The sequence below is a fragment of the Trichechus manatus genome, unplaced genomic scaffold, assembly GCF_000243295.1.
Source record: "Trichechus manatus latirostris isolate Lorelei unplaced genomic scaffold, TriManLat1.0 scaffold00050, whole genome shotgun sequence".
NCBI lineage: Eukaryota > Metazoa > Chordata > Mammalia > Sirenia > Trichechidae > Trichechus > Trichechus manatus.
The window spans coordinates 10430336-10458179 of NW_004443986.1; the positions used below are offsets into that span (position 1 = coordinate 10430336).

At 36.5% G+C, this 27844-nt stretch overlaps 1 protein-coding gene across 3 annotated transcripts in view; it reads left to right on the forward strand.

Moving 5' to 3' along the window:
* Positions 1 to 27844, forward strand: part of STK31 (serine/threonine kinase 31) — a 124063-nt gene that overhangs the window by 84264 nt on the left and 11955 nt on the right. For all 3 annotated transcript variants that reach the window (XM_012555859.1, XM_004377458.2, XM_004377459.2), the window contains exons 14-22: positions 733 to 852; positions 1918 to 2049; positions 3566 to 3667; positions 5916 to 5996; positions 8028 to 8153; positions 8699 to 8824; positions 9015 to 9101; positions 10128 to 10277; positions 12869 to 12991. In XM_012555859.1, coding sequence (XP_012411313.1) covers positions 733 to 852; positions 1918 to 2049; positions 3566 to 3667; positions 5916 to 5996; positions 8028 to 8153; positions 8699 to 8824; positions 9015 to 9101; positions 10128 to 10277; positions 12869 to 12991 — 1047 coding nt within the window. The remainder of the gene's footprint in view (positions 1 to 732; positions 853 to 1917; positions 2050 to 3565; positions 3668 to 5915; positions 5997 to 8027; positions 8154 to 8698; positions 8825 to 9014; positions 9102 to 10127; positions 10278 to 12868; positions 12992 to 27844) is intronic.

The following is a 27844-nucleotide window of genomic DNA, read 5'->3' on the forward strand; positions in this document are numbered from 1 at the left end:
TCTTGAGTCCATCATACCCATTGACTAAAAGACAAGACTCCTTAAAGTTTGTGAAAATTTATAATAAAATCTGTATGAACTCTGGAAGTGGACAAACAAGATTATTAGCCCCCTTTCTCTATTGTGTGTATTCTGTATTGCTGTGTCAAGTTAAAAATTAGCATAACTCCTCAGAGGAACATTTTGTAATTTTAACACTGCTCATTGGAGCTCTTTCCCAGTTATTTAGTCTGCTTTTCAAAGTCTCAGGGGTTATGTTTTTAATTTTATTTCTTTCGTTTTTACTTTTGGCAATTTTATTCATATTAGCATTAAAAATACATTATGCACTACTCTATTACCCTTTTTGTCAGATATTCCTGATTTAGGTTGTTTAGTCAGACTTGATTTTAGAAGTAGTTGTTAATAGATGAGTTCTAAAATTAATTTTAAGTGTTGACGTTCTATATATTGTTTATTGTATTTAGCATGTTAGTAGCTCTAATTTTCTTTAATACTATACTCCAGAGAGCTTCAGGAATAACAATGTAATGGGAAGAAATTTCCCACATGAACATCTTTGATATATCAATCTCTGTCCTGTCTAGGAAGAGACTTGTGTTTAAGGAGTATTTTGAAATGATAGAGAATTTGTCAAAGGTATCATCTCTGAAGATTATCCATTGTTATTGAAGTTTCTAACTATTTTGGATACTCCTTTGTGTGTAATTCTATGTGTGTGATTTCATTTAGGACCAAGGTGATCCAGACAAGGAGATCATTTTAAATACATACAGTCAAGTACTGCAAAAGATTCGTTCAGAAGAAAGGCTCATTGCCACAGTACAATCCAAGTACAAGGACAGTGTTGAGGTTGGATTACACTTTCTCTTGTTGGTCTAAAAGACTGATGCTTTGCACTTTTTAATTTATATATTTTTCTCAAGTAATTTAATAACCAGTGTGTAGGTGAATTATTATTTCTAGAAAAACAGTATAACTGTTGCTAGTGGTATATAATTAAATTTACAATACAATGGAGATGGTGTCTTTTGTTAATATAAGCATATTGAGTTTTTTGAGTAAGTCTGAAATTCTTTGATTTTCTTATGTCCTTTAAAACATAACTTTTATCTGAATTTTCTTTCTGCCTATGCAGGTTTACTGTAGAAAATTTGCTGTATACAAAAAGAAGAAATAAAAACATTGTTTATAATCTCCTTAGCCTAAGAGATATAGTCATTGTTAGTTTCAGAGTATTTCCTTTTTGGCTGGTTGTTTACATGGGTGCATATTTATTATATGCGTTGCATTATTTGTAAGCTACTTCAAAAATGTTTTCTTTACTTAATGATGTATTATGAACACCTTCCCATGTGATTAATGATTCTTCCCTGATGTCATTTTGAGTGGCTAAATCATTATCCTTTGTATGATATATACAACATTATTTAACCTTTCATCTGTGTTGAACATTAAGGTCACTTCCAATTATATTCTACTGTCAATAACACTGCACATAATATTTCCTCAGAATAGGAATTTTAATTTGGAATTTTAATTAGTGAGGCAAAGAGGATGAACATTGTTTAAACGTGATATATATTCTCAAACTGCTTTTGGGAAAGATTTCAGTTTACTTCCTCACTAGCACTTCTTATTTACATCCTAACTAGTAATGCATGTCTCACTGTACTTCTTAGCTTGAAGTATTTGGTTTATCTTTGCACTTTGATTGCTGGAACTGATATGCTTTTAAATAGAATTCTGGATAATTGAGAAATCAATTGGTAGAATTGTTTTGTTGAAAGCTGAGAATCTCTTAGTGCTTCAATTTGAACTCAGTAAATACTAGTTGAATCTTAATAGAGAAATGATAAATGGTCAGTAAGTTGACTGATATGTTTGAAAATATAGTAACCTCTTTTTCTCACTTAGTTTAAGAAGCAGATTATTGAATGGTTAAATAAAAGTGTCAGTGTGGATCACTTGCTATCCATTAAGAAGACACTGAAAGGCTTAAAAGCTCAACTGAGATGGAAATTGGTTGAAAAGAATAATTTGGAAGAAGTAAGGAAACAGTTGCTTCTTACTGAACTCTGTGCTTCATTTTACTTAGGCTGTGCTGCATAAAATTAATGCATAAGCATACTCTTTAAAATAAGAGAACGATTATTCATGTTGTTTTATATGCTTTATTGTTTTTCCTCTGTGCATGTGAATAAGATTCTGATTACATTAATAGTGTAACCATTTTCTCATGTCATTAAATTTTTTTTAAAAACAATTTATAGGCTGCCTTGGTTTTTAGTAATATGGGCATTTTAGAATAATTTTTAAAACTCTTTTGGTTTGGACTGTTAACCATGTTCATTATAATACAAGCCTAGTATGTGCAAATTATGGAGTCTCTGAGTAGCACAAACAGTTAAGCACTCGAAAGGTTGGTGGTTTGAACCCACGCAGAGACCCCTCAGGAGACAGGCCTGGCGATCTGCTTCTGAAAAGTCACAGCCTTAAAAGCCCTATAGAGCAGTTCTACTCTGCACACATGGGGTCAACACATGTTTTGGAATGTGTTGGAATTGACTCAGCCACAACTAACAGCAAAAACATATTGCAAATATTAGGGTGATTCCTCAAAGGCAGAATTTTGTCAGATAGTGTTCTTAAGACTGTGATGTCTTTTGCTAACTTTCTTTTTATGGCTGGACATAATACTTCTTACAAATATTTTAAGTTGTTTTTATATGATAATAGAACTGGATGGATTAGGATGCTCTAATCTGGACTAACCTTCTTTTTTAGGATTGATACTTTGAGAATAAGCTGGCAATTTTATATGTTATCCTGAGAATTCAATTTAAATACAAAAGAGATCTATGTTATGTGTTAATCCAATTTGAATTGGCCTCTTACTCTTCTGAGCAGTTAATTGGGGGTGGTATAGGGCTACTTCAGAGCTAATTTAATAGCTCTTAAGGTTTATCCAGTTTTATTCTGTTATGGGCTATGGGGAATGGGGTCTTCTTTAGTTTGATTTTTCACCTTTTAGAGAGTTGTATCTGACTTTTAAAGTATGTATACCTTTTAAGATGACTTATTCGTTATCATTGGAGTTTTATGGAATTTTTGTGATTACTGTATTGTCTTTCCTCTGGTAGACACTGTAGACATTTACTTACCTTTTTTTTGTTAAACCAAATCTCATCTAGAAAATGATTGCAAGGATTTCAATTGTATTTTTGTCCTATCTTATATTTGCTTTATGATGGCTGTTGATTATCTTTATCTTGTAGAAAATCTAAAGCAAATTAAGAGTCAAGAAAAAGCTCTGTAACTGATTTTATGTATTCATTTTTTATAATTCATTTTTGTAGGTTTTGGAAAAGTCATGTGAGAATAAGCTGATCTATATATAATTCAGCAAGTGTTTATGTGGGTCAGTTATGTGCTGGGTATTGAAGGATACATAGAAATCAGATAAAGAGCAATTTGCTGTAGAAGTTGCACTAATTCTCACTAGGAAGACTTGTCTTAGTCTGCTTTTAAGCCTGTAAAGATCATTTTTTCTTTCTTATTAAAGTGTGATGACCATGATGGATCTGAAGTTGAGAAAATGAAACAAGAAATAGTTCAGTTGCGCAATAGTGTCTTTCAGGAAATTTATCATGAGCAGGAAGAATATGTAAGTATTTGATTCTTTGAAGTTTTGAATTAGGTTTTTATGTAGAAGTTGAATTCAAGTATTGATTTTATGGAATGGACTATAATCACAAGGCTAGAGGTGTTTTGGCAGCCCTGGGGTGCAGATGGTTAGGTGCTCGACTACTAATCAAAAGATTGGCAGTTCAAACCCAGCCTGAAGTGCCTCGGAGGAAAGGTCTGGCAGTCTGCTTCTAAAAGGTCACAACCATGAAGACCCTATGGAGCGCAGTTCTACTGAGAAACACATGAGGGTCTCCATGAGTCAGAATCGATTCGGTGGCAACTGGTGGTAGAGGTACTATATTGGCATAGTAATGTTTATGTGAATTTAGAAATTAATTTCTGATAACAAAATAATTCATGACCATTGCAGCACATTTGGAAATTACAGAAAATTATAAGGAAGAGAAGACATCACCTGTAACTTTCCTACTCAGTGGTAGCAGTGGTATTCACTGTTAACTGTCAGCTTCCTTTTAGTCTTCTTTCTGCTTGCTTTTAGAAGAAATGAGATTATACCACAAATATACTTCTTAAAAATAATTTTATTTTGGTAAAATATATATAACAAAATTTGTCATTGAATCATTTTAAGTGTTCATTAATTAAATTCACCGTATTGTGCAGTCACCACAGTTATCTATTTCCAAGATTTTTAACACCCCAAACAGAAACTCGGTACCCCTTATGCAATAACTCACCATTCTGCCTTCTCCCCAGCTCCTGATAACCACTAATAAACTTTTGTCTCTGTGCATTTGCCTATTCTAGATAATTTCCTATAAGTGGGATCAGACAGTATTTATTCTTTTGTGTCTGACTTATTTCACTCAGCATAATGTTTTCAAGGTGAATACATATTGCTGCATGTATCAGAACTTCATTTCTTTTTATGGATGAATAATATTCCATTGTATGGATATACCATACTTTGTTTATCCATTCATCTGTTAATGGACACGTGGGTTATTTCCACCTTTTGGCTATCGTGAATAATGCTGCAGTGAGCGACGGCGTACAAGTATCTGGGAGAACCGCACTTTTGCATACTGCTTTCTTCTGTTTAACATAAAGTCATTAAATAAGGATATTTTCTTTTTTTCTGTAAGAACATTTTTGCATAATGCTGCAATGAAAACATTGATGGGGCAGCATAATGTAGTTAAAGAATATAACAAATAAAACCACCTGGTTTTGGGGAGTGTCTTAGTCATCTAGTCCTGCTATAACAGAAATACCACAAGTGGATGGCTTTAACAAAGAGAAATTTATTTCTTCACAGTAAAGTAGGCTAAAAGTCCAAATTCAGGGCATTGGCTCCAGGGGAAAGCTTTCTCTCACTGTCAGCCTTCTCATCAGTGTTCCCCTGGACTAGGAGCTTCTCTGTGCAGGGACCCTGGGTCCAAAGGACGTGCTCTGCTCCTGGTGCTGCTTTCTTGGTGGTATGAGGTCCCCCTTGTCTCTCTGCTCACTTCTCTGTTTTATATCTCGAGAGATTGCCTCAGGACACAATTCAGTCTTGTAGATTGAGTCCTGCCTTACTAACACAACTGCTTCCCATCCTCCCTCATTAACATCATAGAGGCAGGATTTACAATGTACAGGAAAATCACACAATACCGGGAATCATGGTCCAGCCAAATTGATGCACACATTTTTGGGGGGACATAATTCAGTCCCTGACAGGGAGGAAGTTCTGTCTTTTCTACCACTAATTATGTGATTTTAAGATTAAATTTTTTGCAAGGATCTTCAATTTTCACATTTGCTTCAAAGTGACTTTTGTAGAGCTACATATTTTTCTTTTAGGATTTTTATATTTTTCTCCTAAATGAAATTACCATTATTTTTAAATGTCACTGTGTTCTTAATATTTTGATAAATGAGTTTTAAGATGCAAATTGGTGTGTTATCACACTTTTTCAATACAGTACCTGTGGAAGTGAGCTATAGACCTTGAGCTTAGGCAAGAGCTTCTGCTTATATATGTATATAAAGCTTAAAATTGGAAACTAAGTTTTTCTTGTCTTAGTAAGATAGTCATTTAGATCTATACTGACACCTAGTTTTCATTTGTTATTTCATGAAATACAAGGCAAAATCAATGATTATGCATCTTGTTAGATATATAGTAAGAAAGATGCTGATGTTATTTTTTCCCAATTGAATATATGTCCCAACTGAATATATATTAATTAACAATAAAAATAATCTGTTTTTAACTTTAGGCGAAGCTGAATAGCTTGGTACAGAAATGGTTCCCTGAGCTGCCTCTGCTTCATCCTGAAATAGGATTACATAAATACATGGTAAATTGTGGTTTCACTGAGAATTACCACTCTGCAGAGAGTGTTGAAAAGTGACAGTGTTAAAATTGTGAGTCAGTATTAGACTTACAGTATCTTTACTGTAAAAATGTTCCTTATGAATAGTTCCTGACTATTATAGAACTTCTTCTCAAGTCTGTCTTTAATAGTGGCATAGTGCATATTTTTATGTGGATTTGCATGTTTTCCCTTTTCCTTATGCCCACTCAATACATTGCATGACATTTATTTGATTTGTAGCTGTTTATTTTTGAAGTGATAAGTAAATAATTTTTAACTGCTATATGAAGAGTTCGGATAAAAGCAGAATAGTGCCAGTCATAAGGAATTTAAGTAGAAAGTATCTTTTAAGTTTAAGCAGGTTGGGAGACGATTCTAGAGAAGTTGGTTAAGGTAGAGATATTGATGTGGGTATGGTTTGCTATGTAGGCAGGATTCAAAGGCTGGGAGATCAGTGTATTAGAAAGGTAGTATGGAGCAGGATTGGTGAACTCTTGTGCTCAGGGCAAAATCTGTTAGATCTGTGTTTTATATTGCCTACTAGGGATGAGGGACTAACTGAGATATTTATTCTTCACAGCTGTCATTAAGTCACAGTAATAGTTTAGATGTAGTACAGTAAGGGATGTTGACATAGACATGTGATTTTATTACAAATAATGTGAGATTAAAGTCTCTTAAATTGTTAAGCAATTACTGTAAAGTCTTTCAAGACTGGACTTTAAAATGATGTGAGTTTTTCTTGGGAATTATTTAATTCTGGCTTTAGTGATTTATCTCATGTTGTATGAGTAATTTTTAAATTATAATTTTTTAATTATATAGTTCCTATATAAGTCTTCTATATAGGAACTATATAAGTCCTCTACAGTGAAGATATATGACTTGAAAATTAATGGTTTTTTAAAAAATGCCATTCTCCTTTATTGTGGAATGTTACAAAAAGGTTTAAATCATGGCTTATGAAAGCCTTTAATGACTTTAAGATGTTAAACTGTAATTTATGCTTAGGAATCACTCTTTATAGTCACTGATTATATAATATTGTGGATTAATTAAATATACAGACAACACTTTAATAAAACCCAGAAAACATTCCCACAACCCTTCTTGCTAAAACTACCCTACAATAAAATTTAGCTTGATTTAAAATGGAAACCATGGTGGCATAGTGATTAAGAGTTCAACTGCTAACCAAAAGGTTGGCAGTTCGAATACATCAGGCACTCCTTGGAAACCCTTTGGGGGCAGTTCTACTCTGTCCTGTAGAGTTGCTATGAGTCAGAATCCACTCGATGGCAATGGGTTTTTTTTGTTTGTTTTGATTTAAAATGTTGAGTATCTGGGTGTAGTGCAAAAAAGTATTCCTTGTAACAAGTAGCAGGAATATCTAGTAGATTTAAAATATATGAAAGGCATTTTCACTTTTGAGGTACCCACTTAAAGCAGTGGCAGAGGTGTTACTTAGTAGTCATGATTTTTAAATATTTCTCATTCCCATTATGCAACCACTTTTTTTTCGGTCATCATTTTAATATTTTAGAAAACATACGAGTTTGTCAAGTAAACTTCAGGGTTTCTCAGAAGCATGTCTGATTAGTACCAGCCATCTCCAGAATCTATTCTAGACCTGTAGCAGCAATTAAATGTATGGTGATTACACTTTGGATGGGAGCAGTTCAAGAGCCAGGAACTGGAAAAAATACAAACTTTCAAACATTTTTACTTTATTGGTTTCTCCAGTAGGGTTGATAATGTCTATTCTGTCTAATAGTGTGTAACTAATTATGGAGCCTTGGTGGCATAGTGGTTAAGAGCTCAGCTGCTAACTTAAAGGTCAGCAGTTTGAAACCACCAGCTGCTCCTTGGAAATCCTATGGAGGCAGTTCTACTCTGTCCTATAGGGTTGTGACAGCAATGAGTTTGTTTGTTTGTTTTTGATTAATTATGTTGATGATTTGAAAGTGCTGGGATTGTTTGGATTCTTCAACTGTAACAAAAACTTATACCTAGAACTCTGATGGCCTTCTTACCATGAGCTTGGAACGGGATCTTCTTGATGCTGAGCCCATGAAGGAACTTAGTAGCAAGCGTCCTCTGGTATGTTCTGAGGTTAATGGGCAGATGATTCTTTTAAAGGTAAGTTTGAGTGGGTGGTTGTGTTACTTTTCAGGAAAGTAAAAACCCACTTTTTGTTTTCTAAAAGTGTATAAGTTGACTGGCATGATGATTGTGGATCCAGTTTGGTTGCCTGGACTAATTTTGAGTTTAAACTTTCCTCATTTCCCTAAATAATATATGTGTGTAATAGGATATATTTGCTTTCTTTTTTAGGGTAAACTTATTACATTCTGTCAAATGGTTTTTTTTAAAGTTCTTGCTTTTTGCTTTGAAATCTCAGCTCTTTTGCCAACAGAGTGTAATACTCCTTAATTTCTTTTCTTCACTAAACGGAGAAACTGTTAATTATGATTATAGGATAATTAATTTGGCTTTAGTGGCTAAGCTATAGGTAGAATTGTTCTTTCCTTTCCATATTACAGTATTCAAAGCAGATAGAAATAAAGTATTTATTTTCTCTTATATAAAAATCATTATGTTTAAGTTGGAATGATGCATAATATTTTGATAAATGATGGGATTTTTAATCTTGGAGTTACCGATGCTGCTTCTTTTGGTACAAGGGATATTCTGTGGATGTTGACACAGAAGCCAAGGTGATTCAGAGGGCAGCAGCTTATCACAGAGCTTGGAGAGAAGCTAAAGAAGAGTCTGGGTTGCTACCACTGATATTCCTGTTTTTGTGTAAGGTAAAGTTCTTATGTCAACCTCTTGCGGAACACATTTAAAATAAGTTTTAGCTCCACGTTTTAAAGCAGTAACTCATTCCTTTTAACACAAAGTGAAAAGTATCTTGTAGAAATCAGTGTATACTAAAAATACATTGAAGACTTTTTCACTTTGAGTCACGTTCTATATTGATCTGTTTTTCTTAATTAGTCTGATCCTATGGCTTATCTGATGGTGCCGTACTACCCCAGGGAAACCCTGAGTGCTATTCAAGCCAGTATGCCTTTAACTTCAGAAGTAAGTAAAAACATTTCCATGGATATGTTAAATGCAAAAATAACACTAATATTTATTTATTTTTTTCCTTTTTATTGTGCTTTAGATGAAGGTTTACAGAGCAAGTTAGTTTCTCATTAAACAATCTACATATTGTTTTGTGACATTGGATACCTAATATTTATTGACAGCATACTATATTCCACATGATATATACTCTGCAAAATTTTTGATTTGTATTTATTGTATTTAATTGTCGTATCAATCCTGTGATGTGAATTATCCCATTTTACACATAAGAAAAATGAAGCTTAGAACGATTAAGTGACTTGCACAGGGTCCTTCAGCCAGAGGCAGAGTTGAGACTTGAACTTAGGTCTCTCTGGTTTCAAAGCCCATCTCTGGTTCGAAAGCCCATGCTTATAACTATTAAATTGTGCTGCATGTAAATTGCCTAGTATAGTACTTAGTATTGTTAAGTGCTTATGTGGCTGCTTTGGAGTCCCTGGGCGATATAAATGGTTATCATGCTTGGCAGCTAACCCAAAGGCTGGGGGTTAGAGTCCACTCAGAGATGCTTTGGAAGAAAGGCCTGGTGATTTACTTCTAAACAACCAGCCATTGAAAACCCTACAGAGTATAGTTCTACTATGACATGCATGGGGTTGCTGTGAGTCAGAATTGACTCAATGGCAACTAACAGCAACAACAACAAATTTAGAATTAGTAATAATAATAAAAGAGGCTCTGACTCTTCCTACCTGGTAACACTATTTCAGTTTTTTTTCTTTTCTGGATACTTTACATGGTCATTATTTTTCAGTTTAAGTCTTCTTAGAGACAGTAGACTATATATGTGATATCACTAGTGACATAATCAGGAGTTCATCCAACCTTTAATTCTTCCTCTATGCTGTATTCTTATCAAAGGTTCATTGTGGAGGAAGTTTTACTCATTTTTGGAACAGTCTTTTAATTAGATAGTTGATTCAGGTATTAAAATGATTTTCCTACTTCCTGACTTCTTTTCTGTGTACTTATCTATAGGAGACTTTAAAGGTCATGAAAGGTGTTGCCCAGGGCCTGCATACATTGCACAAGGCTGACATAATTCATGGATCACTTCACCAGAACAATGTATTTGCTTTAAACCGCGAACAAGGAATTGTTGGAGATTTTGACTTCACCAAATCTGTGGTAAAATAGCATTTAAAAATAGATTCCAGACTTCATTTAGTATTATTAGGCAGTAGTTCAGCGCTTATACATATGACAGTCTATCACACGGTCTTTTTCTTAGCTGAGGTGTGTCATGTGGTGTAAGCAATTATCTGGTATCAGCATTGTATTTTTTTAACCATAAGTCTTTGGAGCAACCTGATGTTACAGTCAACCATATTGACAACATTAACCAATTACTTTATCATCATCAAGAAATCACTAGGAAATATGCAAAGAAAACTAGGTGGCCATCTCCCAACCCTCCTCTACTGGTGTGTGTTCCCTCTCACCCCAGATTAGATTTAGAAATACATGCTTACCTATCTTTTGATGAATAATGGGTATTCTTAAAAGCCTCACTTAGGAACCTTGGACTTCCCATTTAAGTGTTGGTTCAACCACAGTGGCTGTTAATTTGGTGCCATGTTAACTCAGAACAGGCAGTTTGTAGAGATAGCAAAGATCAGACAATTAATGAGCATGTTGTAAATTTTTTTCTTGGTAGAATGTATAATCTCAAAATATACAAAATATATGAGGGAGCAATTCCTTTTTTAAAAACAATATCTTTATTGAGATAAAATTCACATACGATTAAGTTTACTTATAAAGTGTACAGTTTAGTGGTTTTTAGTATATTCTCACAGTTCTGCAATGATCACCACTATCTAATTCCAGAATATTTTTTATCACCCCCTAAACAAACCCCATACCTATTAGCAAACCCCATACCTATTAGCAATCACTCTCCATTCTCCTTTCCCTTCATTCCTTGGAGACCACTAGTCTACTTTCATTCTCTGGATTTGCTGCCTATTCTGGACATTTCATATAAATGGAATCATATAATATGTGACCTTTTGTGGTAGGCGTCTTTCCTAAGCATAATATTTTCAGTGTTCACACACGTTGTAGAATGTATCAGAACTTTATTCCTTTTTCTGGTTGAGTAATATTTCTTCGTATGATTATGCCATGTTTTGTTTATCCATTCATCAGTTGGTGGACATCTTGGTGGTTTCTACTTTTTGGTTATTATGAATAATACTGCTGTAAACTTTCATGTACGAATTTTTGTGTGAGCATATATTTTCATTTCTGCACCATTTTACATTCCCACCAGCAATGTATGAGGATTCCAGTTTTCCCACATCCTTGTCAACACTTGTTATTGTCCAAGCAATTCCCTTTTGACATGCTTTATACTTTGGTCATCTACAAGTCATAGGGTAATACCACCTGTGTGTATGTAATCTCAATAGTGTTCATATGGTAGTTCAAAAAGATGAGAAAGTGAAAATTAAAACTGTAATCAAAAACTGAATTATGCAGGATTTATACAAAATAGATTTGCTGTAATATTTATCTTATCACATTAATTTCTTTGAAAATTAAGGAGACATCCTAAGAAAAATAAATTATGAATTTCAAAAGGTCCTCAGCTTTCAGGAAGAGCCTGGTTAGCTTACCTTTTGAGCATATTATTTACATGACTATAGACACATTATTACTCCAAGAATTACTCTTCCTCCTTTAGACTAATTTGTCAGCTGTTATTATCCTCAAAACATTAAAATTATCTATTTTGAAATACTTAGACCTTTTGTTCGATTTTGCACACCACTTTCAGATTGAAGTATTGTCAACAAGGAAGAAAAATTTGAAAAGTAATTTGTGTTTAATATCATTGCTTTGCTTTTCAAACTTTAAAGGACATACAAATAACCTGGGGATCTTGTTAAAATGCAAATTTTTATTCAGCAATTTCTGGGTTAGAGATTCAGCATTTCTAACAAGTTCCTAGGTGATATCAATGCTGCTAGTCTTTGGACCACACTTTGTGAAGCAAGAGTCAATGTAGTAGGTAGAATAAAGATAATTAACACTTAACTGATCTATCTGCTGTGTGCTAGGCATTGTGCTAATTACCTTTATATTTCAGTAACTCTTTCTAAGGTACACATTTTCATTTAAAGGATTAATTTGGGTTCAAAGAAGTTTAAAACCCAAGGTCACACAACAAATAAGTGGGAGAGTAGGGGTTGCAGCCAAGATCTGTCTGAATCCAGGGTTCATTGATCATCCTGTGACATATTTGAAATAGTATATTTAGGAAAGAGTCAGTAAGAAAGGGGAAAGTATTTTGTATTATTTCAGTTTTTTTTAATTTAGAATTTTGAGATTTTATTATTCAGAATTAGAAGATAACATTGCCACTTGCCCTTGACAGTACTAAATATTTAATCAAATAGTCAGTGGTTTTTTGATTCTACCTCAGTCTACACTGTAAATATAACAAGTCTCAGTATTAATTTTATGAGACTAAGATTTAAGAGTAATTTATAATAGCAGAAATTTAGCTAAAAATATCTGAAAGCGAGAGAGAATGAAATGTTTTTCATTAAATTTATTCATATAAAATATATATGTAAAATAAAATTCTTTTCATACAAGATTATTTCAAATGAATTGGTCTTTTTTTTGTGTGTGAATTGAATGTAGAGTACTTCACAAAAAGCCAGCTCAACTATGTTGTCTCGGAAATATTTAACATATTGTTTTTGTAGAGTCAGCGTGCCTCGGTGAACATGATGGTTGGTGATTTGAGTTTGATATCACCTGAACTGAAAATGGGAAAACCTGCTTCTCCAAGTTCAGACCTGTATGCTTATGGCTGCCTTTTATTGTGGGTATGTTATTTTTTTATTTAAATAGATCAGTCATTTATATACATATTTCTGTTTGTAAAGTGATGCTTTTATAGTGGTTCTCCTCAACATATTACTCTGGATAAAAAGCAGTGGTAGGTATCTAGTAGAAAATTGGGGTTTCTGTTATATTTTATCATAAGCCTTGATTTACTTCTATCCCTTTTAGTTACTGGTATATTGTATACTTTCTACCAAGTGGCTTGGTAAATATTCTAGGTACCATGGTGGTGTCTTCGTTTTATTAAAGGAAAGACTAATAGTGAAGATGATTTTGTCCTGCATTTATCTGGAAGCAGTTAATGCATATGTGGAAAATAAATGTTAAATGAGCCTTAGGTAAATGTTTCTGCTTTTAGGGTAAACCAAATAGCTATTTCTCATCCATGGTTTAAGCCCTTTCTTCCTGTGAATCAAGGGGGATCAAGAATTATCAAGGCAAAGATGTCTGTTCCCACTTCTTCTATTCAGCATTGCACTGGAGGTTCTAGCACATAGATTAAATGTTGTATGGATGCCAGTTTTTCTCAAATTGGTCTGTAGATTCAATGCAATTCCAGTAAAAATGGGAGTAGATTTTTTAAAAAAGAAATCAACACTTGGATTGTATAATTTATATGAGAATGCAAAGGACCTAGAATAGCCAAAATAATCTTAAAAAAGAACAAAATTGGAGGACTCACACTACCCAATTTCAAGACTTAATAAAATTACAGTAAATCAAGACACTGTGATGTTGGTGTAAAGTTAGACATATAGATCAATAGAAGAAACAGACACACTAGAAATAGACCCACATATATGCAGTTAATTGATTTTTGAAAAACGTGACAAGGTATTTCTGTGAGGGAAAGAATAGTCTTTTCAACCAATGGTACTGGAACAATTGTATATTTATATGTAAAAAATAAACTTTGATTCATTCCTTGTAGCATTTATAAAAAGTAAACGTAAAATGTATCACAGACCTAAATGTAAAACCTAAGCTTTTGAACTTCTAGAAGAAAGCATAGGAGAAAATCTTACTGACTTTGGGTGTGACAAAGAGTTTTTAAATAGGTCACAAAAGGCATTAATTTTATATAAAAGAAAACAAAGCCATAATTTAGACTTCATCAAAATCCAAAACTTCTGTTTTTCAGAAAACTCTTAAAAAATTAAAAGGCAGGCCATAGACTGGGAGAAAATATTTGCAAAATATATATATGATAAAAGACTTGTATCCAGATTATAAAAATTTGCAAAATATATATATGATAAAAGACTTGTATCCAGACTATAAAAAACTCTTACAACTCAGTAATAAGAAGATAACGCAATTAAAATATGGACAAAATATTTAAACAGATACTTTACCAAAGAAGATATCCAGATGGCAAATAAGCATGTGAAAAGATGTTCAACATCATTAATCATTAGGGAAGTGCAAATTAAAGCCAAAATGAGACATCACTACATACCTGTTATACATTGTTCTCTTCTCTCACTGTATACAGACACACATTAAATTTATATATCTATTCCTTTACTACATTGTCTTGATTACTGTATCTTTATACAGTAAAACCTGCAAAAGCCGGAACCTGTGTAAGGTGGAAACCTGTCAGAGAAGGAAAACTAAAATATTTTCCACTAACAGAGAGCAATAGAAAGTGGTAAGACTGCACCCTGACAAGTTAGGAGACCCGGAAAACAAAAGACAGTCCTGTTGAGTTCCAGCTTTCACAGGTTTTACTGTAATATGTCTTAAAATTGGATAGTGTGATTCTTATTTTCTTCAAATTGTTTTAGCTGTTCTGGTACTTTGCTGTTCCATATACATTTTAGAAATAGCTTGTCTCTGCATACAAAAATCCTGCTGTTATTTTGATTGTTATTGTATTAAATCTGTAGATAGTTTTAGGAGAATTGACATCTTGGATAACTTGCATCTTTACTATGTTGAGTCTTTTAATCCACGGTCTCCATTTATTTAAGTCTTCTTTGATTTCTTTCATCAGCATTTCGTTGTTTTGAACATTCAGATGCTACACGTTTTGTTAGATTTATACGTACTGCATTTTTTTTGAGCTATTGTAAATGGTGTTGTTTTTCTTTCTTAATTTTGTTTTTCAACTGTTGACGGCCTTTTTTTAAAAATTACTTTATTGACAACAAAGCTAGTTTAGTACCAACCTTCACGTATACTTTGACCTTCCTTCTCAAAGAATTGGGCAACTTCAGCTTATAACAAGAACCAGACCCATTGCTGTCGAGTCGATTCCGACTCATAGCGACCCTATAGGACAGAGTAGAACTACCCCATAGGGTTTCTGAGGAGTGGCTGGTGGATTTGAACTGCTGAAACCACTGCACCACCGGGGCTCCATAACAAGAACTTTTTAAAACCAAACCAGTTGCCGTAGAGTCGATTCCAACTCATAGTGACCCTATAGGGTTTCCAGGGAACTGCCCCATAGGGTTTCCAGGGAGTGGCTGGTGGATTCAGACAGCTAACCTCTTGGTTAGTAGCCTGAGCTCTTAACCACTGTACCACCAGGGCTCCATAAGAAGAACACATAGTGTCAAATATATAAAAGGGCAAAAAGTCAGGACTCAAGGACTGTGTTTGAAAAGGTAATATTGAGAGTTAATCTGGAACCATTATCAAAGGGCCATGAATATTACTGCCACCTTTTGGTTTTTAAAAGCTTTAGAAATAGTAAAAATAAAAGTAACTTTATTTGATATTAAAGCTCTAGAACAATGGGTATTTTAGTTTTGGATGATTTTTGTTATAAGACCAGATTAAATGGTGAGAATATTCTGAAGACTGCTTTGAACTACAGATAATTAAAGTGTTTGAGTATTGGCAACCCTTCTGCTTCCAGCAATAGACCATATTTTTTAACTGGCACATTTAGAAGGTTATTTTATTATGAAGTCCCTTGTACTTTCTTCAGATTTTAATGAGATTCTTAAATGAAATGATTTAGGCAGTTTTTAAAAAACAGAGCAGTTCTGATGTTATATTGAAAAAATAATTGTGTTTGTATGAGGGAGGGAAAGGGCTACTACTAGTGAGGAAGCTGAATAATTTTAAAATAAAGAGAAGTGAATGGTTCCTTTTATTCAAATGACACTTTTCAGTGTGGCCTTCCCTAAAATGCAACCATCTTTCCTGCTTAACTTTTCTCCTAACATACTATATATTTCTTTTATTGATTTTTATTATTGTATGTTTCTTCCATTACAATGTAAGCTCCTTGGGAGCAGGGGTTTGTCTGTCTTGTTTTCTCCTGTATCCTTAGTGCCTAGAACTATGCCTGGTACATAGTGTTGTTGTCGTTAGGTGCTGTCAAGTTGGTTCAGACTCATAGCGACCCTGTGTACAGCAGAACGAAACGCTGCCCAGTCCTGCGCCATCCTCACAATCATTGTTATGCTTGAGCCCATTGTTGCAGCCATTGTGTCAGTCCATCTTATTGAGGGTCTTCCTCTTTTTCGCTGACCCTTTACCAAGCATGATACCCTTCTCCAGGGACTGGTTCTTCCTGATAACATGTCCAAAATATGTAAGATAAAGTCTTGCCATTCTTGCTTCTAAGGAGCATTCTGGCTTTACCTCTTTCAAGACAGATTTGTTCATTCTTCTGGCAGTCCATGGTATATTCAGTGTTCTTCACCAACAGCATAATTCAAAGCCATCAATTCTTCGGTCTTCCTTAGTTACTGTCCGGCTTGGTGCATAGTAGGTCCTTAAATATTAGTTGAATGAATGCATACCTGTAATGAGAATGAGCATTTAAATTTTAGCCCCAATTATGTGCTCAAGTATTAAGCTTTTTTTTTTTAATTTACAAAGGGTGCCATGTTTCCTTCATGAGTTCAGAATTCATCTACTGAGCTCTTACTTATGGCCCCTTGTACATTTTATTCTTTGGAACCTTGCTTGAAGATTTTATCCACCTCCCCCCCCAGCTCCTAATGTATTTCTAGAAGATGTTAGTGGTCATATTGGTCACCCATTGAACAACCTAATCTTGCATTTTCTGGACCTCCTTAACGACTTGAGACTTAAACCTTCTTGCAGTTTCAGTCACCTGCCAAAACTAGGATTTTGTGATTACTTATAATTTTTCTTTCTCAAAAATAATTGAATCCAATATATTTTTCTTGGATAGGACTTCCTTATCCTCTCACCTTACTATATCTGCTTTTAAATCTCTAAAATGTTTATTCCACTGTCTCCATCTTCTCCCAGTCCATCAGCAACCTCCTAGCTTCTCTCCCTTTCTTATTCAGCCTTAGACCCATCCTAAAACATCCAGACTGTACCCCTTATTCCCTTTTACTCCTACTCTTCTGTTTAAACTCTTTAGAAAACCCCCAATTCTAGATGTGTGTTATGGCCTGATATGTATGTGTATGCTTTTTAAAAAATTCTTTTTCATTTAAAAAATTTTATTTCTGTGTGTGAATAACTTTTTAAAAGACATATGTATTTTTTTTCCACAGTATGACCAAACATTGCACTTATTAGGTTAAGGACATTATTTTGTATAGTTATTGCATGGTGATAACATCTTCCCTTGTTGGGAGCACATATGCATGTTTTGGAGCTTAACCAAGTACCTTATAAACTTTATCTTACTCTATCTGCCTAGCATCCATGTGAGGGAACACATCACTGTCTCAAGTGTAGGCATGAGGGTGGTGAGGATTAGAGTGAAGAAATACCCAAGTTATACACTGTCCCAGAACTTCATTGTCTCAAGGCCCCTGACAAGACAGCCTTCTGCCTTCACATTATGTGTTATTAAGCCCTTAAAGTCATAGCCTTCACTGAAGCCAAGGATGAAAATTTCTGAAGGGGTCCCAGGGCTTGGAAATAGGTTACAAATAAACATCATGGCACTGACTGCTATGAAATGCCTTACATCATATAATCAGTCCTCTTTTCAAGGCATCTCTGATCTTGTCTTCTGTGGGCTGTTTGGTGAGATGTCCTCTTAAGAATCTTGCATGGATGTATTTCGCACTTCTCTTTAGAATATGGTTGTACTTGTCAAATATTACTCTTTGTTTTGATAAGTAATGGAAAAATAAGAGACAATGGGAAAAATAATATTCTATATCCTGTGATCTCTTGAGGCCTAGCTCATGTGACTGATGATGAGTCCCCCATCCTCCTTGATTCTTAACAGTGCCTCTCAGGAGTATCCTAATTAAGAAATCAAAGGAGAGGGAAAATTGGTGTCGTCCCCTAAAATCTGGAAAGCAATTCTAACATAACCAAGAAGACTGGTGATGGATCTCATCATTGCAGAGTTGGATGCCAGAGGTTTATGGGGTTCAGGCTGGATAGACCCACCAGCGTCTCTGGTGCCTTCCCCTGTGTAGGAATTTCATGTATTTTTGGGTTTTGGGGACTGCTCTGAGAATCAGTCAAGAACCTCAGACTTATTATTCCTGTTTTATTGGATCCAAGTGCAGAGAGCTTGGAGAAGTTCAGCTCTCAAGGTTTTTGTTTTGTTTTGAGGATAGTCTATTATGTTATTTTGTGCCGTTGAGTCTGTTCGGACTCATAACAACCCACTGTAACAGATTAAAACTGCTCCATAGGGTTTCGTATGGTGTAATCTTTATGGGAGCAGATCGCCAGATCTTTTCTTCTGCAGAGTGGCTGGTAGGTTCAAACCACTGACCTTTTGGTTAGGAGCCGAGTGCGTAACAATTGTGCCACCAGGGCTTCTTTAATCTGTTATAGTTAACCTATATTTTTACTCTTTCTGTTCTTTTTTCTTTCCTTCATTCTTGATGTTTCAAACTTTTTTAATTTTCTTTCTCTTTTAAGAACTTCCTTTAGCCATTCTTTTAGGATCGATCTGCTGGTGAGGAGTTCTTAGTTTTCTTTTATCTGAAAGTATCTTCATTTTACGTTCATTTGTGAAGCATATTTTCACTGGGTATAGAATTCTGGGTTGACAGTTCTTTTCTTTGAGCACTTGAAAAATGTTGTGCCATTTTTCTGTCCTCTGTTTCTGATGAGAAATCTTTCATTGGAATTGTTATTCCTCTATAGGAATGTGATATTTTTCTGTAGCTGCAGATTTGTATGTGTAGTTTTCTGAAGTATGATTATGATGTGTCTTTGCATGGATTTCTTTGGGTTTATCATACTTGGGGTTTGCTCAGCTTTTTAAATCTGTAGGTTTTTTTTTTTTTCTGACAAATTTGGAAAGTTTTCAGTTATATCTTCAAATACTTTTCAGCCCCATACTCTTTCTCTTTTTCTGGGACTCCAATGATACAAATTTTGGCCCTTTTGTTATTATTCCATAGATTCCTGAAGCTCTGTTCATTTTCTTTTTGTTGTTCAAATTAGATGTTTTCTATTTTTAATTTCATTGATGCTTTCATTTATCATATTCATTCTGAGCACATCCAGTGTGTTTTTATTTGTTATTGTGTTTTTTACTTCTAAAATTTCCATTTAGTTCTTCTTTGTATCTTCTATTTCTTTGCTGAGGCAATTTTTTTTTCATTTGTTTTAAACATGATTGTAATTGCTCACTGAAGCATTTTTATGGCTGCTTTGAAATCCTTTTCAGATAATCCTAACATCTATGTTATCTTGGTGTTAGTGTTACTTGTTTTTTCTCATTCAGGTTAAGATTTTTCTGTTTCTTGGTATGACAAGTGATTTTTTATAGTATCCTGGACATTTTGGATATTCTTGTGAGATATCCTGTTTAATCTTCATTTTTTTCAGTTAGTCATCCTGTTTAGATGTAGTGCGCAGTTCCAAATGGGGTTGCATGTTCAACTCCCTGTTGGACTTTGCTGATACCACCCTGGCAAAAACAGAATGCCAACCCACACTGCCTTTACCCCCTGCATTGCTGATGGGTTGGGGTAGAATTGCCTAGTGTGCTGTTGATGCCAGGGGCAGGGATAGCAAACTGTTAAGTAGCACTGCTTCACCACTACCTTATTCCACCTCCTTGTGCCTGACTGCTGCCTGGTGAAACCTGCTCTTGAACATTGAGTAGCTAAAATGAAGGAAGAAATGATGCGGTCAAGGAGCTGAACAGAATATTTCAGAGGGAGGCTGGAGAAGACAAAGTAAAGTATTATAATGACATGTACAAAGAGCTGGAGATAGAAAACCAAAAGGGAAGACCATGCTCAGCATTTCTCAAGCTGAAAGAACTGAAGAAAAAATTCAAGCCTCCTACGGGGAAAATATTAAACGATGCAGGAAGCATCAAAAGAAGATGGAAGGAATGCACAAAGTCATTACACCAAAAAGAATTGGTTGATATTCAACCATTTCAAGAGGTAGCATATGATCACGAACCAATGGTACTGAAGGAAGAAGTGCAAGCTGCATTGAAGGCGTTGGCGAAAAGCAAGGCTCCAGGAATTGATGGATTACCAATTGAGATGTTTCAGCAAACGGGTGCAGCGCTGGAAGTGCTTTAGCGGTAATGAAGAATGCATTGTAGTGGTAATTTTCCTGAGAAAAAAAAGTCCCTTGGCTTTATTTGGGCTGTAAGTACGGCTTTTGCAGTAAGGAGGAATGCATTGTACCATGGTTTGAAAAGTTTCATAAAAAATGATAAAAAGGCTAAGAAGGAGACTAGAATACATTCATTGCCAGATGTGCCTTCATGTTTTGCCTCATGTTTTGCAAATTTTCAAGAAATAAAAAAGAAGAAAAAATGATTTTTATCATTAACACTTACCGGCAGGATTTACATCATCCAGGGTCTGCAGGGATACATAGGATCCCAGATAATGGGTATCAAAATCCATAACTCATAATAAAAATTCTGAACTGGTTATTTAATGAGCATGGCTACATTAGTGAAAACACATAGTATTCAACAAAAAAATTCAAAGGAGAAGATAATTGGGTCTTCAAAGGATTAAGTCTTGTGTATCAAAAGACAAAACAAAACACAACAAACAATCCACAGTAGTTCCTTTACCCATTGTTTTCTATGACACAACAGCATCCTAGTTCTTCTTTTACTTCGTGACTGGACATTTCTTTTAATCCCCTTTGCTGTCTGTCAGTTAAGTATTGGTGTCCTAAGGATTTTGCCCATAGCTTACTAAATTTTTCACTAAACAGCCTTTCCTTGGGTGTTCTCATTTACTGTCACAGTTTCTAGTATCATATATTTGTTAGTGGTTGCCAGATCTAACATCCTATCACCAGAGTTTCAGACTTTCATATATGCCTTCCTGCTGGTCAGCTTTACCTTAATTAATTTGATACCTTACCTTGTTCCAGAAAGAATATAAGGCAATTGACAGAGGGACATTAAAACAGAGCAAAATATCATAAATTAAAAGTAGACGAGAAGAAATAAAACCAAGGATAGGGACATAAAGTAGAACCACAAATGAAAATACTATAAAATGCACACCACAAAAATCTATTTAGAGATGTTACTACATAATGCATATACAGCTGTTCCTCCCTTCTTATCCTCATAACAGACACTGAAAAAATGATTATGGTCATGTTCAGTGAGCTGTGACCTCCAAACAGTGCCCCTGACAAATAGTACTGATTAATCAGAGCTGGCATGTAAAAACAAGCCTATTTACCATCCCTGATGAACATATTTTCTGTGAATGGACCACTAGGCTAGCTCTAATCTTACTACCAGCAATTATAAAAAAGGAAATCTAGTCTGTTGTACTAACCATTATCCCTAAGATAAGAGAAGACAATTAGTCAGGACAAGCATAGCTATTTCCTTTAAAAACTTTTTTCAAATTTTAATTGTGGAAAGTTTTACACAAAACTGAAAAAAAAAAAAAAAAAAAAACCCAAAAAAAACACACTTCAGCCAGTTTCAGCTATTGTCAACATTTAAGCACAGCTATTCTTCATAATTTACTTGGATCTACAATCAATGCCCATGGAAGCAGCAATCTAGAAATCAAATGGTGTATTGCACTGGGAAAATCTGCTGCAAAAGACCTCTTTAAAGTATTGAAAAGCAAAGATGTCACTTTGAGGACTAAGGTGTGCCTGACCCAAGCCATGATATTTTCAGTCGCCTCGTATGCATGTAAAAGCTGGGCAATGACTAAGGAAGACTGAAGAAGAATTGATACATTTGAATTATGGTGTTGAGGAAGAATATTGAATATACCAGGGACTGCCAGAAGAACAAACAAGTCTGTCTTGGAAGAAGTATGGCCAGAATGCTCGTTAGAAGCGAGTGGTAAGACTTTGTCTCACCTACTTTGGACATATTATCAGGAGGGACCAGTCCCTGGAGAAGAACATCATGCTTGGTACGGTAGAGGGTCAGTGAAAAAGAGGAAGATCCTTGTCATGGATTGAATTATGTCTCCCAACAGAGAGAGAAAGCCTTCCCCTGGAGCTGGCACCCTGAATTTGGACTTCTAGCCTCCTAGACTGTGAGAGAATAAACTTCTGTTTGATAAAGCCATACAGTTGTGGTATTTCTGTTACAGCAGCACTAGATAACTAAGACAAAATATGGTACTGACAGAGTAGGTTGCTGCTCTGACAGATACCTAAATGTGGAAGCTGTTTTGAAACTGTGAATGGATAGAAGCTGGAAGAGTTTTAAAGTGTCTAATAGTAAAAGCCTAGATTGCCTTGAAGAGACTGTTGGTGGAATTATGGACATCTAAGACAATTCTGGTGAGAACTCAGAAGGAAGTGAAGAGAGCTGTTACACTGGAGATGGTACAGATGGCAAGAAGCAGCCAGCAGAGAAAGGGCAGCAGCAGAACCAGGAGACCAGCACGAGACGGCACTGGAGCTGACCCACGGAGCGAGAGAGCTGAGTACCTTTGAGCAGGAAGCTTCCTGGCAGAGTAGGATGCCTTTGGGTACTTATTGGTGGAGTTAGGCTTGCCGACCCATGGAGCAAGAGAGCTGAGTGCCTTCTGGCCGAAGTTTACTGGCAGAGTGATAATACCTCTAGGCACTTATCAGTGCAGCTAAAGAGCTTTGGAACATTTGCCCCAGCTGGGCAGACACAGGTGGTGAGGCTCGAAAGGCTGAGAGGTCAAGTAATCAGGAAGCAGAAGCTGAAGAGACAAGGAACACAGGAAGCAGAGCTGCCTCAGTCTCAAAGGGTAGGTCCACAGCCTCTGGGGCCTCAAAGGGTAGAGTAGCCACTCAGATGGACTAGGAGAGTGGGGCCACCCAAAGCCAAGGGAGCAGAGTTGCCGTTCCAGTGAGCCTGGAAGATGGAGCTGAAGCCCAGGACCAAGGGGCCTCTACTCAGAATCTGGAGAGTGTGGCCAATACCTAGAGCCTGGAGGGCAGGGCTGTTGCCTAAATGGTCTCAGAGAACAGGATTATTTTCAAGCCTTGAGAGCTAATGTAATGTGTTCTGCTGACTTGCTTAGTGCCTGTTATCCCTTCTTTCCCTGCAGTTTCTCCCATTTGTAATGGAAATGTCTAGCTTGTAGCTGTTTCACCGTTGTACTTTGGAAGCAGATAACTTGTATTCTAGATTTCACAGATGAAGAGGAATTTTTGGATTTTGGACTTAAATTAAGACTTCTGCTATGATATGATGGGGCGAATGTGTTTTACATGTGGTAAGAACATGACTTTTTGGGGGCCGAAGGGTAGAATGTCATGGAGTGAATTGTGTCCCCCCAAAATATGTGTCAACTTGGCTAGGCCATAATTCCCAGTATTGTATGATTGTCTACCATTTTGTCCTCTGATGTAATTCTCTTACGTGTTGTAAATCCTACCTCTATGATGTTAATAAGGCAGGATTAGAGGCAGTTATGTTAATGAGGCAAGACTCAGTCTACAAGTAGGTTGTGTCTTAAGTCAATCTCTTTTGAGATTTAAAAGAGAAGCAAGTAGAGAGATGAGGGGGTGAGGGGTAGGTGAGGGTAGAACTCATACCACCAAGAAATAAGAGCCAGGAAAATAGCACATCCTTTGGACCCAGGGTCACTGTACTGAGAAGCTCCTCCACTGGAGAAGATTGATGACGACGAACTTCCCCCAGAGCTGACAGAGAGAGAAAGCCTTCCTCTGCAGCTGGCATCCTGAATTCAGTCTCTGAAGTCACCTAGACTGTGAGAGAATAAACTTCTGTTTGATAAAGCCAACCACTTGTGGTATTTCTGTTATAGCAGAACTAAGACAATCCTTAGCAAGATGGATTGACACAGTGGCTGCAACAAAGGGTTCAAACATAGCAGTAACTGTGGGGATGGTGCAGGACCAGGCAGTGTTTTGTTCCGTCGTACTATGAGTCGCTGTGGGTTGAAACTGACTTGACGGCACCTAACAACAAAAATTCTTCATAATAAGACTAAGGGCCTTTGTAAAGATAGCTTTCACATTCCTATAGCCCAAGTCACCTCAAATTTAAAAAACGAAAATAGGTAAAACATTGAGTGCTTACTGTGTGCCAGTCACTTTGCAAGTATTTAACCAATTTAGTCCTTACAGTAGCCTTATAGAGGAGTCTGAGGCACAGAGAAATTAGATGAGTTTTCGAGAATTCCATGAGTAGTAAGAGGTGAACCCAGGATTCAAACCCAGGTATTGTGCCTCCAGAATCCTCACTCTACCACTGTCCTTTCTCCCCACCTTCTCACAAACAGGCTCTTCTAGTCACTGAGCCAGCAACCTTGTAGTCTTTTTCAACTTCCTCATCCCTCACATGTAGTTAATCATCAAGTCTTGCCATTTTTACTATCTTACAAATTCTCAAATTTATTTTCTCTCTCTTAAGCCACTGTGCTAGGTCAGGATGTCATCTCTTAAACCTGGCCTGCTTCAACAGTCTTCTAACGTATTTTATTACATTCAATTTTATTTATCTTTAAAAAAAAATTTTTTTTTATTGTACTTCAGGTGAAGGTTTGCAGAACAAATAGTTTCTCATTACACAGTCAGTAAGTGTATTGTTTTATGACATTGGTTAACAACCCCACAACATGTCAACACTCTCCTTTCTAAACCTTGGAGGACCTTTCTTCTTTTTTGGTGAAAATATACATAGCCAGAGATACACCGTTTAAAAAATTTCTACATGTACAATTCAGTGACATCAATTACGTTCTTCCAGTTGTGCTGCTGTTCTCACTATCCTTTTCCAAATTATTCCATCACCATTATCTTCAACTCACTGCCCCCTAGGCTTCTCATCAAACCTTTTGAATTGATGTTGTCAGTTTGCTCTCACATAGATAATTCTTTTTTTTTTTTTTTTGTACTTTAGATGAAAGTTTACAGAACAGAATAGTTTCTTATTAAACAGTACATATATTGCCCTATGACAATGGTTAACAACCCCACGACATGTCAACACTGTCCTTTCTCAGCCTTGGGTTCCCTATCACTAGGTTTCCTGTCCCCTCCTGCCTTCTAGTCCTAGTCCCTGGACTGCTGTCCCTCATTAGTCCAGTTTTGTTTTATGGGGTTGTCCAGTCCCCGGCTGAACGGTGAACCTTGGGAGTGACTTCACCACTGAGCTAAAAGGGTATCCGGGGGCCATACTCTTGGGGTTTCTCCAGTCTCTGTCCGGCCAGTAAATCTGGTCCTTTTATTTTGTGTTAGAATTTTGTTCTACATCCTTCTCCAGCTCTGTCCAGGACCCTGTGTTGTGATCCCGGTCAGAGCAGTCAGTGGTGGTAACCGGGCACCATCTAGCTGTACCGGACTCAGTCTGGGTGGAGGCCTTGGTAGCCGTGGTCCATTAGTCCTTTGGACTTATCTTTTCCTTGTATCCTGTTCTCTTCATTTTCCCTTGCTCCTGAAGGGGTGAGACCAGTGGAGTATCTTAGATGGCCGCTCACAGGCTTTTAAGACCCCAGACGCTACTCACCAAGGTAGAATGCAGAACATTGTCTTTGTAAACTGTGTTATGCCAGTTGAGCTAGATGTTCCCCGAGAGCATGGTCCCAACAGCCCTCCACCCAGCAGTTCAGTCCCTCAGGAAGTTTGGATGTGTCTATGGAGTTTCCATGACCTTGTACAAGTTGTACTGGCTTTCCCAGTATTGTGTACTGTCTTACCCTTCACCAAAGTTACTACTTACCTACCTACTGTTTATTTAGTATTTTACCCACACCCCTCCCGTCCCTTGTAACCAACAAAGATTGTTACTTTTTTTTCAATTGTACTTTAAGTGAAGGTTTACAGAACAAATAGTTTAAATAGTTTCTCATTAAACAGTCAATACACTTATTTTATGACATGGGTTTACAACCCCATTACATGTCAACCCTCTCACTTCTCGACATTTTTTTTTTGGTGAAGATATACATAGCCAAAGATACACCATTTCAAAAATTTCTACATGTACAATTCAGTGACATCAATTACATTCTTCCGGTTGTGCTGCTATTCTCACTTTAGATGAAGGCTTACAGAACAAAATAGTTTCTCATTAAACAGTTAGTATACATGTTGCCCTATCACAGTGTGGTTGACAACCCCACTACATGTCAACACTGTCCTTACTCAACCTTGGGTTCCCTATCACCAGCTTTCCTGTCCCCTTCTGCCTTGTAGCCCTTGTCCCTGGACTGCTATGCCTCATTAGTCCCGTTTTGTTTTATGGGGCTGTCCAATCCCCGGCTGAACGGTGAACCTCGGGAGTGACTTCACCACTGAGCTAAAAGGGTGTCTGGAGGCCATACTCTCGGGGTTTCTCCAGTTTCTTTCAGGCCAGTAAATCTAGTTTGTGTGTGTGTGTGTGTGTGTGTGTTAGAATTTTGTTTTGCATCCTTTTCCATCTCTGTCCAGAACCCTCTGTTGTGATCCTTGTCAGAGCAGTCAGTGGTGGTAGCCAGGCATCATCTAGTTGTACTAGACTCAGCCTGGGTGGAGGCCTTGGTAGCTGTGGTCCATTAGTCCTCTGGACTAGTCTTTTCCTTGTATCCTGTTCTCTTCATTCTCCCTTGCTCCCGAAGGGGTGAGACCAATGGAGTATCTTAGATGGCCGCTCACAGGCTTTTAAGACCCCAGACGCTACTCACCAAGGTAGAATGTAGAACATTGTCTTTATAAACTGTGGTATGCCAGTTGAGCGAGATGTTCCCCGAGACCATGGCCCCCACAGCCCTCCGCCCAGCAATTCAGTCCCTCGGGGAGTTTGGATGTATCCATGACCTTTCCTTGTCCAAGTTGTGCTGGCTTCCCCAGTATTGTGTACTGTCTCACCCTTCACCAAAGATACCATTTATCTATTGTCTATTTAGTATTTCCCCCCACCCCCCATCCCTTGTAACCAACAAAGATTGTTACTTTTTGTGTGTAAACTTTTTCATGAGTTTTTACAGTAGAGGTCTCATACAGTATTTCTCGTTTTGTGATTAACTTATTTCAATCAGCATAATGTCCTACAGTTTGATCCATGTTATGAGATGCTTCACAGATTCGTTATTGTTCTTCATCATTGCATAATACTCCATTGTTTGTATGTACCATAGTTTGTTTGTCCATTCATCTATTGATGGGCATCTAGGTTGTTTCCATCTTTTTGGTATTGTGAACAATGCTGCAGTGAACATGGGTGTGCATATGTCTATTCATGTGACAGCTCTTATTTCTCTAGGAGTGGGATTGCTGGATTGTATGGTATTTCTATTTCTAGCTTTCTAAGGGAGCACCATATCATTTTCCAAAATGGTTGTATCATTATGCATTCCTGCCAGCAGTGCGTAAGAGTTCCGATCTCCCCGCAGCCTTTTCAGTATTTGTTATTTCCAGTGTTTTTGATTCGTGCCAGTAATGCTGGGGTGAGATGGTATCTCATTGTGGTTTTAATTTGCATTTCTCTAATGGCTAGTGATGGGGAGCATTTCCTC